Below are 14,586 nucleotides of genomic sequence, written 5' to 3'. Positions count from 1 at the left end.
CGGTATAAAGGCAATAGACCAATCTGAGATGATCGAATTGCGGGCAATGCTTGACCAGATGAAATCGGATACTAAGAAAGATCCGCCTATCAGAAGTTATTTTTGCCCAATACAACAGCAACGAGAAGTACTGGCTTCTTATACCAGCTCTGGGACAACCACATATAAGAACATCGATGTTGTTACTGATTATGCTATCTGTCAAAATGTTTATATTCGAGAACCTTCCACCGATGAGAATTTCTCAGATGCTGAAGATTTCTCTGAAATAATTCAAGAGCAATATCCACTTGATGGTCGTTCGAAAGTCCCTTGCATCTGGGACATCGAACAATTAGCAGAACGTTGGGGGTTCAAGGAGAAAGTTGGCATCAGTCCCGTATGGCAGTCTACAGCAAACAATATCGATTTCCTTTACAAGCCGAAATCAAAAGCGAATACATCATCTTTGCTCGATACAGCTATTGATATAGAACAGAGGGTGGATGATTGGTCACTGATTTAGTGATGTCCACAAGCCAAAAGAGTGAGATGGGGAGTATGTGAAGTGATGTACATACAGTCGATGAGAATGCATTTCGGAGTCCGTTACATGCCGATCAGTGGACAGGTACTGTATGCTAGGGGGTCAGCTTTATATATGTTGTCACCTTCGATGATCGGTTATCGAGGATACTCGTAGATCAGTGTCTTCCAAACGAAGTCCTTGACCTGGTGAAGTACACTGCCTGTACTAGAAAGCCGGCCTCAGTCTTCAGTGAACATCCCTCTTAGCTTGAAAGGAAGAACTGAAGAAGAAGCCCTCTTCGACCTCTCCTTTGCCAGATCCATCCACTGAGTCACTTGAAACGTGTCACAAGCTGTCGCTCTCCCCAGCCTTTCTGGCCTGCTCATACTCTTAATCCAGTCATATCATACTGTATCGATTTTGCCACTAGCAACAACTTTCTCTGGCACTCCTGCCGATCACAATCCCATTATATCACAAAGATGTCAATTGAGGAAGCCTCGAGCCGGTCGACTCAGATTTCCTACACTCCCTTCAATGACCACCTGCCGGATCGACCCCATCTACTGCACTGCTTACTACAGCTCTCGGGAGAGCCTCGTGGTTGCTCCATCATGGGGATACAGCAATGCTCTTTTTTCGGACGTGGCAGCACACGCTGAATTTCAGTCATTCTTACAGAAGGTATGGGACGTCACGAAGTCAATGTACGGCAAAAACCCTGACAGGCGCATGTTAGCAAATCTATCTCAGGACTCAATAGATGCCGACCTTAAAACGAGATTGGCAATTCTGCAGATGTACGATGAACGATCTCAAAAGATCCAGGAAGGACTTTGGGCTAGTGTTCAAGCACTTGACCGCAGTGAATACGAGGAAGTATCCTCTCTTTTCAAGCACATGGCCAAACATTCCGGAGTGGATGAGAAGAATAACAACATCGAGGAAAAGGCAAAGACCTTCACAGGCTATTTTTGCCCAATACGACAGGAGGTTCCGGTCGGCAGCACTTCTTTCTTGGGCAAATTCACAACGACGATGAAAACGTTGATTACAGATTATGCAATTTGTCAAAATACAGGTTTCAGACCCACAGACGATAACCTTCAATTTGCGCAATCTTTCGCAGAACATGTCCGACTTAGATTCCCTCTTGGACTGTCTTCACCTTCAGTTGCTCAACTAAGAGATTTGGCCGATCGAATGGGGCTTCGAGAACATGTTGGGATACATCCTTTCTCCAAATCAACAGCTGAGAAGTGCTGTTTTCTCTACAGGCCAAAAGAGGACACGCAAAGTCAAGAGACTTCTCTTTCTGAGGTAGAAACGGCTGTCACAGACATGTCTCTGCTCGATGTGGATCACACAGACATCGATTTCCCTTCCCTTGCTCCCTCCAGGCAGGAATTGCAGGGCAATGCTGATCACAGCTCAGTATAAAACTGAGCCCTCCCGCTTACGGATCATATACAACGTGGATGAATCGGCTGGCGCAATGAGTCTTAGCTTCAAACCCAATCATAATTTTATAGTAATATATTTATACTACAGTAGGGTCTTGTGGTCGATGGAATCCGTTGAATACTGCTCTTCGACCTGCAATTGCTCTATGAAACGCATTCAACCAGAGGATAAGCCGCTGATATGCACAATATGTAGCTGATACAGGGCCTTCGCTGGAGATGCTACCATTCAAAGGAACAGCGAGCGTATCACAACAGGTCATAAGTCAATGGAGCAAGCACACTACAGTACATGAGGTGGGAGGACAGCAAATCCTCTATCAGGAGTGAGATGAAACTCCGACTCTTTGTATCCTGTTGCGACGTGTCTGGAATGTCTCATGGTGTCATACCAGACACTACCTTTGTGGACAAGGTTCGTATTCGCTCCGTGTGGCGAAGCGGAGCACAAGAAGCTCGGCATGATGATTCTCATACAGGCCAGCTCAGACCGAACAGCTCTGTATATAGTGTTGAATGTTCTCGTTCCCATCCGTCATCACGAACCCTACATATCATGTTGTACAGTCTTTCTCTGCCTTGGTGTCAGATCTAAGTTGGCACCGTGTGTTGCTACTCCCAAATCACTTCATACAATCATCACTCGCTTTTTTCCGAGACGATGTCCTCGACCACTCAGTCAAATATCACTAGAACCTCAACTATCGGCAGGGATACCTCCGACACCTTTACAACAGAACCTGCTTCGGATGCTACCCCATCTACGGTTTTCGTTTGTTTGACGAGAGATCTTCGCAATGCCATAATTACCGATATCACCGCTTCGCATGGTCCCACTCTTCGGGACAATCAAAAAGAACCATTCAAGCAATACAAGGAGGAGTGCCGCGAGGCATCCCTGTCTTTAGCTAAGGACAAAAGCATGTCAACAATTTTCCGAACAAGCTCAATCCCAAATATCATTCAAACTTTTCAAAGTCGGCTGAACACTATTACTCCAAACCCACCTGGATCTCGTGTCATAGTAGTAGACGGTCAAGATATCTCTGAAAGCTGGAACAAATTTGCCAATAGGGTTAAATTGGACAGAGTGTGCGGTCATCTAGTCCTCAGTGTCAAAGATCCAAAAGCCGTATCTGGAGAAACATTGTCAAAACGTTGGTTCGGTTCTTCCAAAGACGCCGAGATTACAGGCTGCAAAATAAGGAATGGACGACCATCTGGTCCTCAACGTGAGGAGGCATACAGGAAACTGCATGACTTCGGATCGAGATACCTAGATGAGAAGAATAGTAACGTATGGCCCGGTGAATCCGTCGCTACAGAGTTATCTAACAGACCCGAACATTTTGGCTGCGGGGTAGTTACCGTTTCTGAAGCTATGTTTAGCTTACCTGGCATGTTTGAGGATGTAGTGTACACCAGGGGTAATGGATATTCTGACCAAGGGAAACGGTCAGACGACCATGCGCCCGCCAGCGAAGATTTGATCGACTTTGAACACGAGACCCCCGCCAATGCAGACAAAACTGCCACCACCGGGCTTCCTTATAACAAGGGTGAATGGAATGAAGAATCTTGGGAGACATGGTAATGGTGTAGATCTCGGTTGATCTCGCTCAGTACAGTAGTGGGTGAGGAGCTTTAGAGCGGCGTCACGCTCCAAACCATAGGCAACATGGCTGACTCAAAAACACCGACGAATACCTTATCCTCCTCGTTGGTTCCATGTTTCTGTCGTTATCATTGCTTTTTGTTTCATTGAATTTTGCGCCGTCTTGTAATTTACTTGAATGAATGCTTGTCTCCTTTAGGCCCTTGTATGAAAGCTCCACCCAGTGGAATGTATCAGTCATATACATTCGCGTCGCTACATCCTCACACACATTGTGGGAACCTTTCGCTTTTTCACAGGTCAATGGAGATCGCGATACTATACACGGTGTTACATCACACCAGCACTCTAATGTCTACTATACACAAGCTACCCCTCCACTTCTCCTCCTTCCAAGCCCCTCTTTTTGACTTGCCCTTTCAACGTCCTCAACTCCTCCACCCTATTCTTCACCTGTTCATCCCCATTGAATTGTAAGATCATAAACAAGGCATTTTCAACTTGATCCATCGCTGAATCTTCATTCTCTTGCTCTTCCATATATATCTCACGATCAGCTTCATCCATATAATCAGCCTGTAATTCCCTATCCACTCTTCTCGATTCAAGATCCCTTAAATGCGCTTCAGTAGATTTGATGAGCTGTTGAGAGAGGTTGAAAGGGAGGGAGAGGGATATGACGTGTAGGGAGTCGGTGAATGATTTGTATCTACAGTGTTTATACGTCGCCTACTATGTCAGCTATGAAGCACAAGTCGACATTGATTAAGATCGATTGATATTCACAATAACGCAAGGAAAGATGGTTCACTCTCTTTTGTAATTGCGTTGATGACCCGTTGAAATACTTCGATGAGGTTATTGGGACTATCGTTCCATACTCGAGAATCTTTCGCTACTTGTAGTAAACCAGGTACCAAGCTATATCAAGGAAGACGGCATCAGTCAGACCAAATAAGACTTACGACAAGTTTATCGCTAACTTACAATGCTGCAGCCTGAACAGATCAGACAGATAGACTTGTCAGCCATGCGCCACATAGCGCCCACAAGTATCACCCAACTCACCTCCCTCACACCTTCCGAGTACTTATCTACCAGCCCCTCCAGACTCAACTCCATACTCTCCATTAACCAAGGTTGGAATTTCCCCCTCATAGTGAAAGCGTACAAAGCGAGATTCTCAAACGCTTGGACTTTCTCATCCATCTCTGACGTGTTGGACGCTACGAGGGTATCTTCACTGTCGGGAGTAGACTCTTCGAAACTCGATACCACTGGTGTGCATACATGGTGAATCTCGGTCCTGCCAGATATCAGATCGGACGATGAAAGAACTTACAAACGTCCATTTTCGGTGGTTTATATGACGCTGCATTCAGTAGGGGCGGTATCACCTGAGGTAAGAATGGCTCGAAATCATCTCCTAACGTCTGACAGAGACTTGTCCAAGCTATATAGAAAAATCACCATCATGTCAGCTAGCTTACTTGGTGAGGTTTGAAGGAAATCGCGAACTCACCGTCCATGAGATATGACGACCTCTTATCATCAGGCTGCAAATTATTTTGTATGGTGATCATCAACTGAGCGAGCTTGACCGCGTCCAATGCGAATGTCTGCTCATACAATTATATCATTGGTCCGCATCAGCGATCCTCTCTTGTTCGTAGTCGATGAATTTGATGCTTACCGCCTTCCCTACTGCCGAGCCTTTTGATAGTGCACTTTCGTTCAGCTCAACCACATCGCGCGTCCTAGGACCTTGCCAAACATACCTAACAAGCTGGCACACTCCATAGCTCGTCCCTGAAGTTTCTGCTGAGACTCCGAGGTAGCGCTAGCCAGCGTATGTATATTGATATCCATGACATCCCCTTTAGTATGACACTTGTGAGCGACAATACTTGTTGAATGTTTCAACAGACTCACGATAATACGGTGCGAAAGACTCCAGTGCTCCAAGAGCGACGTTCGCTATTTTGATGTCAGCTACAGTCTCAAGTTGCCCGCAAAAGAATGCTGTACTTACACATCGTTGCCAATATCTGCTCCTGCAAAAACAACGGCCCAGCTCGGAACTGGTTCAACAGTGACCTCACGAGCGGATCGAGGTATGAGGCGAAAGACTCCAATTCAACGTCTTGGAAGAAGTTGGTCAAACATGCTGCAGAGTGGGTCCGGACTCTGCAAGCGGTCAAGGAAGATATCAGCCCTTACGATCGCAAGAAAGCTCTTGAACTCCAGGCGAAGGCTCACCTCGTTATGGGATCTTCCAGTAAGGCCAGGCATACTTGTAACACATCATCCGCGTACTCCTTCTGCATTGTTCCCTATTCAACAGTGAGGTCAGCTGCAGAAGTATCAACGAAGGGTTCGATGAATAGCTTACCTCGCAATCCGAGCAAAGTTGTCCGATACATTGCAAGAATGCATACCTGACTCTTGGATGCGGATCTTTGGCAGTAGGCGATATGATCCTACGTCTCTGAATCAGTTCATGACTCCAGAATATTATGAATCGAGAACTTACGTCAAAACGTCACGTATACGAGGCTGTAACTCCTCCAAACATCCTTCTGCAACTGCTGCTATAGCCACCAAAGCGCAATAACGACATCTCCAATCTTGCTGAGTGAGGAGTGATTCCACTTGGTTTGAGAGAGCGGGCAATATCGTCGTACCTCCTACAGATATGATCAGTCATTAGCTGGAATAGACGACCGAACGCTCGGATCATCGATCACTCACCAAAAGCATTAGCTAATCTGTCCAGAGCTTCTTCAGCAAATACCGGATAATCCTCATCTTCTTCGTCAAGCTATACCTCCATTCAGCATCACAGATTTCATGGAAAGATATACTAGCCAGAATACATACGTTCGTAGTATCCAACCAATCTTGACAATCCTCATCGAAACTTCCTACTTGTCTACCTATCAAAAGACCCACCAATTCTCTAGGTACTTTCCCTGTTTCCCATCCTTCTAGCTGAGTAGGACGTAATTCGCAGAGCGATAGTAAGATCTCTGTAGATGGATTGGCAATTTCTTCCCATTGTTCCATCGGCAGGCTTGACGGTGGGTATGGTGAGAATTGATGTGATATCGATGTGCTTGGAGGTGAGATCAGCGATAAAAGGTAAGGAAGTATATCATTTAGAGAGGGAAGATATAGATTGGGATGGACAGATGCTAAGTCTACAAGAGGGACTAGAGCGTGTGAGAGCGATTCACTTGGTAATCGAGGTAGAGACTGAATCGACATATTCATGTCAGTCTGAATATCGATCATGAGGCGTGAAATAGGTTGAGAAAACCTACTCTAAAAGCCTGATGTAAAAGGTCTGCGCCGACCTCTTCCCTTTCTTTACCCGTTACACCTTCCATCAAAACACTTCGTACCGCTTTTATAGCTTCCACTCTGACATCCACACTTGGGTCGTTCACACCTGCTAACAAGATCTGAGCAAGCTGAGGTGCAGGTAAAGGATCGCTAACTGAGTCGACCAAAAGAGTCGGTGTCATATCGAGTAGTTGGAAAGGCGTGAATCGATGGAATGGGTGTGGAGAAGCTGTGAGCTCAAGTAATACTGGTGGTAGAGGTAGTAATGGTCCTGTAGTCGGATTAGGCCAATCAGCTACCAACGCAACGAGTTGAGGGGAAAGGAAAAGTGATAGGAAGGCTTACTGTGTCTTGCTGAACTCTCCTGTACCCATCCTGCAGCACATTTACCCAGACCTTTTCTCATTCTGGTATCCATCTCATCTTTCAAACCTGCACATAAAACAGTCTCGATCCTTCCTCGGGTGGTCTCTCGAATGACATCGAAAGGAGCTGTGGCATGCTGAGAAGTTGAGTTGAGGAACAGTCCAGATACAGGTTTGAAAGCTAGTCGTCTGAGTAATATGAGAGCAAGAAGTCGGTACTGCAGTTGTGACACTACATTAATAATTCCTCTTGCTTGTGTGCTAAAGGTGTATGAGAACCTACATCAAGTTGAAAGCCTCCAACACCTTGTGCACCTATCTGAGCCAGCAAGAGCAATATCTCGGCTGGAGCATCGACGACGAGATTTCGTAGATGGTTCTCAGCTCTGTTGAAATGATCGTTAGCATGCCAACGGTCTTTGATACCAGGAGAGCTGTACTCACTCCTGTCTATGCTCATCCGCTGTACCCAACAGAGCTTCCAATACGTTGCCTATGTCTCCCATGAGGTATTCCGTCGACATCTTGTTAGGTCCCGTACCTGTCTATCAGATAAGGTCAAGTTTTCGTATCAATCCCTTTGCGTCTCAGGACGTTCTTCGTTTTTTAGGGATCTCGTGGTAATTCTAGTTAGCAACAAAGTCCGTTGACTCTGCGGTCTACAAGTCAACAGTCGATGTGAAGGAATGTAATGGGATGAAATTCATCTTGTCTCGTTCGCTGATCTTCCGCCGGAATGACACATGATTACAGCTTGTTTCTAATCGGTCAGCTTGCGATTAGAAAAGCATTGAGATATAATTGTAATGACCCTTGTAGGCTACTGCCTCCACTTACCCGTCTGGTTTTTTTCCAACCAGAAAAGTTCAAGAGATCTTTCATGCTTCATCAACCTTCATCAATTTCGGTTCAGGTAGCAAAAGACCAAAGATGCCCACTCTAGGTCCGTCTTTGCTGTTCGCAGCGGGTCTAACTCTGGGTGTAGGGGCAGGTATATTTTATCCTCGAAATCCTACTTCGCCTATACAGAATGTCCAATTACCCCCACCACCTCCTGAGGGCGGTAAACAGGATAGTAAAGCGCTAGTACCGACTGCTATGGGAAGTGCAGTCTTGTCACATGGTTTCCCAGGTAAGCTATATCACATTCTTGATCCTCCTTCAAAAATATCACAGCTGACCTGTATCTTGGTTTTCCAGGACCAACACCTGATATACTGAAAAGAACAGCGTATACAGCAGCCTACGATCGACGACTGAAACACCCAGCATGGACCGCTGAACATCTCACTGCTACCTCCCTAGCTAAGACTCCTCCTCCCTCCGCACCCAATACTCTACCCGTACCGCTTGATCAGGCTAGGAAAGCGGATACACTGCCAACTGCGAATGGGGAAAAGGTGGTGATTAAAGGTGATAGGTCGAAGAGTGTTTTCATGGAAGATGAGGGCGTACCGGAGATGTTCAGAGCGAAGTTGCAGGATTGTAAGCTGAGTCCTTCATGTGGGGATCATGGGATGGATGAAGCTAATTTCGTATCTGGTGATTAGATTTTAAGAGTGGTTACGATAGAGGACATATGTGAGTTTAGTTTTCTCCCTTTCACATACTCCCAAATCTGTCAACGAACAATTAGTCGAATGAGGGGCGATTTCTAATAACATGTTAGATGCGATACTGATACCTACAAATGATCTAGGGTCCCAGCAGCCGATGCTAAGATATCCCAAAAAGCGATGGACGAGACTTTCTACCTATCCAACATAGCTCCTCAGGTTGGTGACGGATTCAACAGACATTGTATGTCAGCTGATGAATTCATGATGTCTCTCACTTGTTGAAAAGCTGATGTTATAATTGTCCTGTAGATTGGGCATACGTGGAAGATTTCTGTAGAAGGTTAACGAGCAATTTCGAGGATGTTTATGTCTTCACGTGAGTCAGCTCCCAAAAGAGGAGGGTCGTGTCAAGCTGATGTGATGTACAGTGTACCTCTGTATTTACCTGCCAAACATCCAGATGGCAAATGGCGAGTAGTGAGTGAAATGTATCCGTTCGACTGCTCTATACTTCTTCATTTGTGTCGCGCCCACCAATAAGGCGGACCTGATGCTGAGTTTGTCTGTTCTCTTAGACATACGAAGTAATCGGTAATCCACCATCCGTCTCAGTCCCTACTCATTTCGCAAAAGTGATTCTCGCTTCTCGACCAGACTTCTCTTATCCCCAGAAACCCTCTTCCAACTCCAATCCCGCTTATCCCTCAACCTCACCAAACACCATCAAAGAACTGGCATTAGGAGCCTTTGTCTTACCTAACAAGGAGATACCCGATGAAGCGGATTTGAGATCATTCATCGTCCCTGTCGAACATGTTGAACGAGCTGCGGGGTTGAACCTCTTCAATGAGCAGGTGAAGATGAAGAGCAAACAGTTATGTACGGTTACGCAGTGTCAGGTTATCGTAAGGAGGTTTGACGATGCTAGGAAAAGTATAGGGAAGAAGTGAATGGGAGAGACAGAACTATCGCGATGGGATCTGCAGGCATGGATTTTATGATTATAGGATGATATGACATGGAATGGTGATGCATATCCTGCTATTCGATTTCTATTAACTTCATTTACATCTTGTCATCTCTCTCAGGTGTTTCATACAAAGCAGAATACTTATTCCAATGGAATCGAATTGTATAAATGTAATTGGACCGCAGTCGAGGAAATACCTGGAACGCAAGGTGGATTCAGGCTATAAAGTACCTACATAGCGACATGCGTATCAGCTCACCGATCCATACTCTACATGACCTCAGATAAAGTTTTCACGGAATCATCACCCACCACTTTGCACAAACATGCGAAGAATAGACCGGTGTTCACCCAAGCCAACATCCTCAAAGTGGATTTCAGGTGTATATCTTTCCTGAGGAACATCTCTCTGAAGGTAGTTGGGAAGGGATACCTGTCGACTGGGATATGGCTGTAAGATTGTCCATCTCCTACGATGTACCACATGATCGAGGAAAGGCAGAATGGGAGCCACCTGTATGACATCATATAGTACAAATCAGCTCTACTATCGCTTGAAGGTTTGAGAGCTAGATATACTCGTTTGACTTGTGAAGAAAAACGTACAATTGTCCCTGAAGCTGAATTAAAATTATAATCGTAAGATCAACAATAATGATCAGACTGACTGTAGTAAATTTCCATTTGATCTCACGTCAGCTTGTTTTCCTTCATCACCGTGATGAATATAAAAGCTCACAAAGATGGATAAACTCGTGAGTAGTCAATGTTTGTTGAATGAAATAACGATGAAAACATGGTTTCTGATCTTGTTCTTGGATGGATTGATAGCTTGGCGGAGGAGGTAGTGGTGGTGTCGGTGGCAGTGCTGTTGGTGAGGAGTAGATATTTCCTCGGCGAGTATTCCCGAACTTTACAATTGACATGTCAGTCAGGAGTGGAGGAAGGAAGGAAGGAAAGGAAGAAGGAGAGTAGATGTTATGCTTACGGTTAAGAACGGAGACATGTTGAAGACGACGATAGGTTATTGGTCAAAGTTGAAGAAGGAAGGAAGAAAGAAAGAAAGGAAGATGAGAATAGAATACTGAGATATATAGCGCAAGTGGTGCCATCTGATCGACAACACACACACGCACACAAAGTCAGATGCAAGAATACCGCTAGACATTCAGTGACTGATCTCACGTCAGCTCATTTCGACATAGATATAGACACCGTGAGAAGCTCTTGCTCCGCCCGATAATCATATTATGCATACAACATTATGCAATCACATTAATTGTCTCCATATCAGTCTAGCGCTCTAGCCATCATTGTGGTGTGTTCCTGCCCGATCACTTCCAGAAAAAGGTGATGTCAAAATGATCTGCATCTATAAATGACGATCGTTCAGCAATTTGATCGGTGGAGTGCTGGAATGAGGAGATGAGACACACCTTTGCCAATATTATTCAGAACTTTCAGGGTCATTCCGAAGAAGAAGATAGCTTGCATCCATCTCAAGCATATCTCTGTAAAATCTTTCTCCATCTTGATAGCCATCCGCAGAGAAGGATAGTACGACAAGACTGTTATTATTACTGAATCCCATCTGTTCGTTGATCGCAGAACGGTTTGTCAATACTGTAAACCATCTTCATCATCCTGGAGAGTAGGATACTTATATATGGTACTTACTTGAGGTATGTATCGTATGGTAGATACAGGAAGATATAGATCGTTGACCAAAGTAAGAAAATATCGATTATACCTACATTCAAATAGACATCATAATTTTAATGGATTGCCCGGTCCCTTGTTCAAGATTAGATACTCACCGAAGAGAATAGTCAGATAGTGAAATAACACTTCTCTCGCCCTCTCTTTCAAAGTTAACGTCATCGCTCTTCCCCCATCCTCTGTCAGGTAATACTTTGAGTACGCTTGTGTGCGGTAGAGAGCTGACAGGCAGATCAGACCTTGTTCGATACGAGTATCTTCCAAGATGACGAGCAGTGAGGGCGATCCAAGCATCGAATGTTTTTGTTTTGACAGGATGGACAAAGCCGAAGAGCCGTTCAAGTGAGTGAGCATGCGGAGACTCCGCAAAACACATCTCGGAGATGTAACACAACTCCATTGTGGTAATGATCACTTGGCTGTTCACCGTATATTTCTTGGTTCTTGGCATGCAGAGTGATGCTGGATCAGAGTGACATGTAAATTTGCATATTCCCACTTTTCAATCGATCCTGTAGACAATGAGTAGTACCGATCGAGAAGATATAAGAAATGCCACCATACCTATTCCCACTTCCCACCACAGCCCTCCTCACCTTCTCCTCCCTCCTCACCGACCCATCGGGATCATACACCACTGTTCTATCCGAAGCTACAGCAGCCAGGACGAGGTTGCAGCTGGCGCTGAAGAGTGTACATGATAATGAACCTGGATCAAGTGCTCTGGCCGTATTGGATGTGAGTCAGCTTTCACCTTCATTCAAGTCGCCCATCCGAGTGCCAATGGGTATAGCTGATCGTGCATCCTTCAGGCTGTTCAAAACTACCTACCTTATTTGAAAGGAATAATAGCATGTTTAGATGCGGATGAGCTTCTTTTCAAGGGTGAACCCAGTGAGCTAATGGAGGACTCTCTGTAGCACCGATGCGTGAAACACAGCTGATATCGTTCTTGTAATTCAGACTTCCCATGGACATCCCCATTAACGCAATACAAACTTTCTCCACCTCTCCTCTCCCTCCCCTCCATCCACTCTGAACACCTATTCGTCCTCCTTACCTATACATTGGCACTATCAAATTACGCTCACTACATCCTCTCCTCCCTGCCGATATACGAGAAAGAAAGTGTTTCTCGGAATTTGTCAAGTGAAGACGAAAAGCGAATCACAGCCGGATTGAGTCGAGCAGTTGATCTTCTATGTCAGGCATCAGGTTTGGCAGATTGGATAGCGGAGAATGTATCATTACAGGTAGAACCGATTAAGAATGCTTTGGGAGGGAGATTGGCGGGTAAAGGAGGGAATAGGTGGCCTGTGGAGTCGAATAGAGAGACTTTCAAGGGGTTATCTATGTAAGTTGTATACTACCTTGAACACACCACTTAGCCTGAAGTTGGATATCGTACGATCTATCGTGGAGATACAATAGTCATGTACTATGACGCAACGAGAGCTAATCCTGCTTGCATTCTCCAGGATGTTCCTCGCAGATGCCCATCTCACCGCCATCCGTAAACTCCTCTTACCGGTCCTACCCCACGTTCTTTTCTCCCCTGCGGGTCCACCTTTACCGTCCAACCATCCCTCAGCCTCATTACTCGCCAAACTCTATCTGCACGTTACATCGCTATACACCTCATCTCGAGCCCTGCTAAAAGTCCAACAGCAATCTTCCTCTTCTGAGGGGAAGAAACTATTCTCGAAGGATTTCGATATAGAATCAAGTGAAGGGGAGATAATAGTTACTTTGAAAAGATACTTGAAAAAGGAATCGTTACTTTCCAGTGCCTTAGCAAATAAATGGTTAGGTATAGATTTAGGTGAAGGGGCGAAATCGACAACACCGAAGATAGGAGAAGCGCTTTCGTATTTGAAAGAATCGTTAAGTCGTCTGGAAGATTTGGAAGATTCCAAAACGCGTGAAAGGTTAAAAGGACTTTCGATAGGGATAGGGAAGAATACAGAGAGGAAAAAGGAGGAAAGGAAGAATAGAAAGTCGAGAGTGGAGTATGAGGTGGAGGATACTAAGGCTTGGGTGAAGAGTTATACCAAGATGAATGATACTGTAAGTACAAGTTTGCACTCTGCAATTTTGCACTATGTCTGATTTATCATGGAGCATGAGCAGAAGTTGTGATTATGACGCTGAATCAAGAAAAGGCTTATATGAAATCTTGCTGACTGCTTGGATATCTTTGGTCATACTTTAGGTGACATTCCAGCCCATCCCACCCGTATCTTCCCTGATCGCACCTTCCGGCAGACCAATATTCGGTCCTAAAGCATTCGTACCTCCTCCAAGCAAGTTCGAACCTGCTCGTAAATTACCTAGTCCAGGTGATGATGATGATGAGACAGGAGCCAAAGACAAAAGTGGAGAAGGAGAAGGGGAATATGCGGGGAAGGGAAGTTATTTCTGATCGAGATGATAAGATAAGATAGTATGACTAGATGCTCTGATCGCGTTCGTATACTTATCATACACTGTTGTACTTGCATAATCACATATATCGAGCGTAACCAAATCGCATGTTCCACCATCCAAGCTCACAAGAGTGGTGGTCAGAGAAGAGATAGTATATCAGCGCTGTACTCATTCTGAGTACGAGGTGGTAAATGGGACCTTGAGTATCGAGCACTGGTCGGCCGATATACTTGCTATCAGATAAAGATCATGTCCTTCATGCCAAGATCGTAACAGTCGGCCGAGCATGCTCGACACGACAGAGGTGCAATCGGGTCCGATCATCTGATCTGGATGTTGATCTTGCTATCAGATAAGTTAAGAGCAAAGGAAGTGCGCGTACCCTCATCTCGAAAATCATGCTAGATGAGGTCAACTGCCTACGCGTCGAAGCGAATGACGTTTCGTGTACGAGTGTGGTACAACATTACATGACCACGACGCGTTGCTGTCAACGAAGCGAGAGAGGTTGTTTTCCGCTTCTCCATCGGATAGCTCTGGCGTAAGTCAGCCATCAAGCCCAAATCCAAAGCCAAAGCCAAAGCCTGGATCGAATTGACTAATCTATGAGGATTT

The 14,586-nt window shown here is 45.1% G+C and overlaps 7 protein-coding genes across 7 annotated transcripts; 5 read left to right on the top strand and 2 right to left on the bottom strand.

Annotated features, from left to right (window-relative positions):
* Window positions 1-58: 58 nt before the first annotated feature.
* On the top strand, window positions 59-505 carry L199_006259 (uncharacterized protein; the record flags this gene model as incomplete). Its single annotated transcript, XM_064891959.1, has 1 exon — window positions 59-505. One exon carries the CDS (start codon window positions 59-61, stop codon window positions 503-505), a length of 447 nt encoding a protein of 148 aa, XP_064748031.1.
* A 485-nt stretch (window positions 506-990) lies between these two features.
* L199_006258 (uncharacterized protein) lies at window positions 991-1,948 on the top strand (the record flags this gene model as incomplete). The annotated part of the gene is made up of 2 exons (XM_064891958.1): window positions 991-1,016; window positions 1,135-1,948. 2 exons carry the CDS (start codon window positions 991-993, stop codon window positions 1,946-1,948), a joined length of 840 nt encoding a protein of 279 aa, XP_064748030.1.
* Window positions 1,949-2,632: 684 nt separating this feature from the next.
* L199_006257 (uncharacterized protein) lies at window positions 2,633-3,565 on the top strand (the record flags this gene model as incomplete). The annotated part of the gene is made up of 1 exon (XM_064891957.1): window positions 2,633-3,565. The coding sequence occupies one exon, from the start codon at window positions 2,633-2,635 to the stop codon at window positions 3,563-3,565; it is 933 nt and encodes a 310-aa protein (XP_064748029.1).
* Window positions 3,566-3,955: 390 nt separating this feature from the next.
* L199_006256 (uncharacterized protein) lies at window positions 3,956-7,820 on the bottom strand (the record flags this gene model as incomplete). The annotated part of the gene is made up of 19 exons (XM_064891956.1): window positions 3,956-4,295; window positions 4,373-4,507; window positions 4,574-4,584; window positions 4,655-4,863; window positions 4,929-5,039; window positions 5,109-5,205; window positions 5,280-5,299; window positions 5,365-5,463; window positions 5,519-5,563; window positions 5,619-5,773; window positions 5,846-5,919; window positions 5,979-6,066; window positions 6,120-6,273; window positions 6,338-6,407; window positions 6,467-6,841; window positions 6,910-7,202; window positions 7,277-7,514; window positions 7,580-7,682; window positions 7,741-7,820. 19 exons carry the CDS (start codon window positions 7,818-7,820, stop codon window positions 3,956-3,958), a joined length of 2,697 nt encoding a protein of 898 aa, XP_064748028.1.
* Window positions 7,821-8,226: 406 nt separating this feature from the next.
* L199_006255 (uncharacterized protein) lies at window positions 8,227-9,805 on the top strand (the record flags this gene model as incomplete). The annotated part of the gene is made up of 7 exons (XM_064891955.1): window positions 8,227-8,428; window positions 8,497-8,781; window positions 8,847-8,877; window positions 8,996-9,096; window positions 9,165-9,231; window positions 9,284-9,332; window positions 9,431-9,805. 7 exons carry the CDS (start codon window positions 8,227-8,229, stop codon window positions 9,803-9,805), a joined length of 1,110 nt encoding a protein of 369 aa, XP_064748027.1.
* Window positions 9,806-9,966: 161 nt separating this feature from the next.
* On the bottom strand, window positions 9,967-10,831 carry L199_006254 (uncharacterized protein; the record flags this gene model as incomplete). Its single annotated transcript, XM_064891954.1, has 5 exons — window positions 9,967-10,056; window positions 10,138-10,339; window positions 10,432-10,492; window positions 10,565-10,736; window positions 10,814-10,831. 5 exons carry the CDS (start codon window positions 10,829-10,831, stop codon window positions 9,967-9,969), a joined length of 543 nt encoding a protein of 180 aa, XP_064748026.1.
* Window positions 10,832-12,096: 1,265 nt separating this feature from the next.
* On the top strand, window positions 12,097-13,966 carry L199_006253 (uncharacterized protein; the record flags this gene model as incomplete). Its single annotated transcript, XM_064891953.1, has 5 exons — window positions 12,097-12,282; window positions 12,357-12,438; window positions 12,508-12,898; window positions 13,023-13,611; window positions 13,757-13,966. 5 exons carry the CDS (start codon window positions 12,097-12,099, stop codon window positions 13,964-13,966), a joined length of 1,458 nt encoding a protein of 485 aa, XP_064748025.1.
* Window positions 13,967-14,586: the final 620 nt, after the last annotated feature.

Source organism: Kwoniella botswanensis, chromosome 1, assembly GCF_036426115.1.
Source record: "Kwoniella botswanensis chromosome 1, complete sequence".
NCBI lineage: Eukaryota > Fungi > Basidiomycota > Tremellomycetes > Tremellales > Cryptococcaceae > Kwoniella > Kwoniella botswanensis.
Note: the sequence above shows the minus strand (reverse complement) of the source record. Positions and strands in the feature narration are given on the sequence as shown.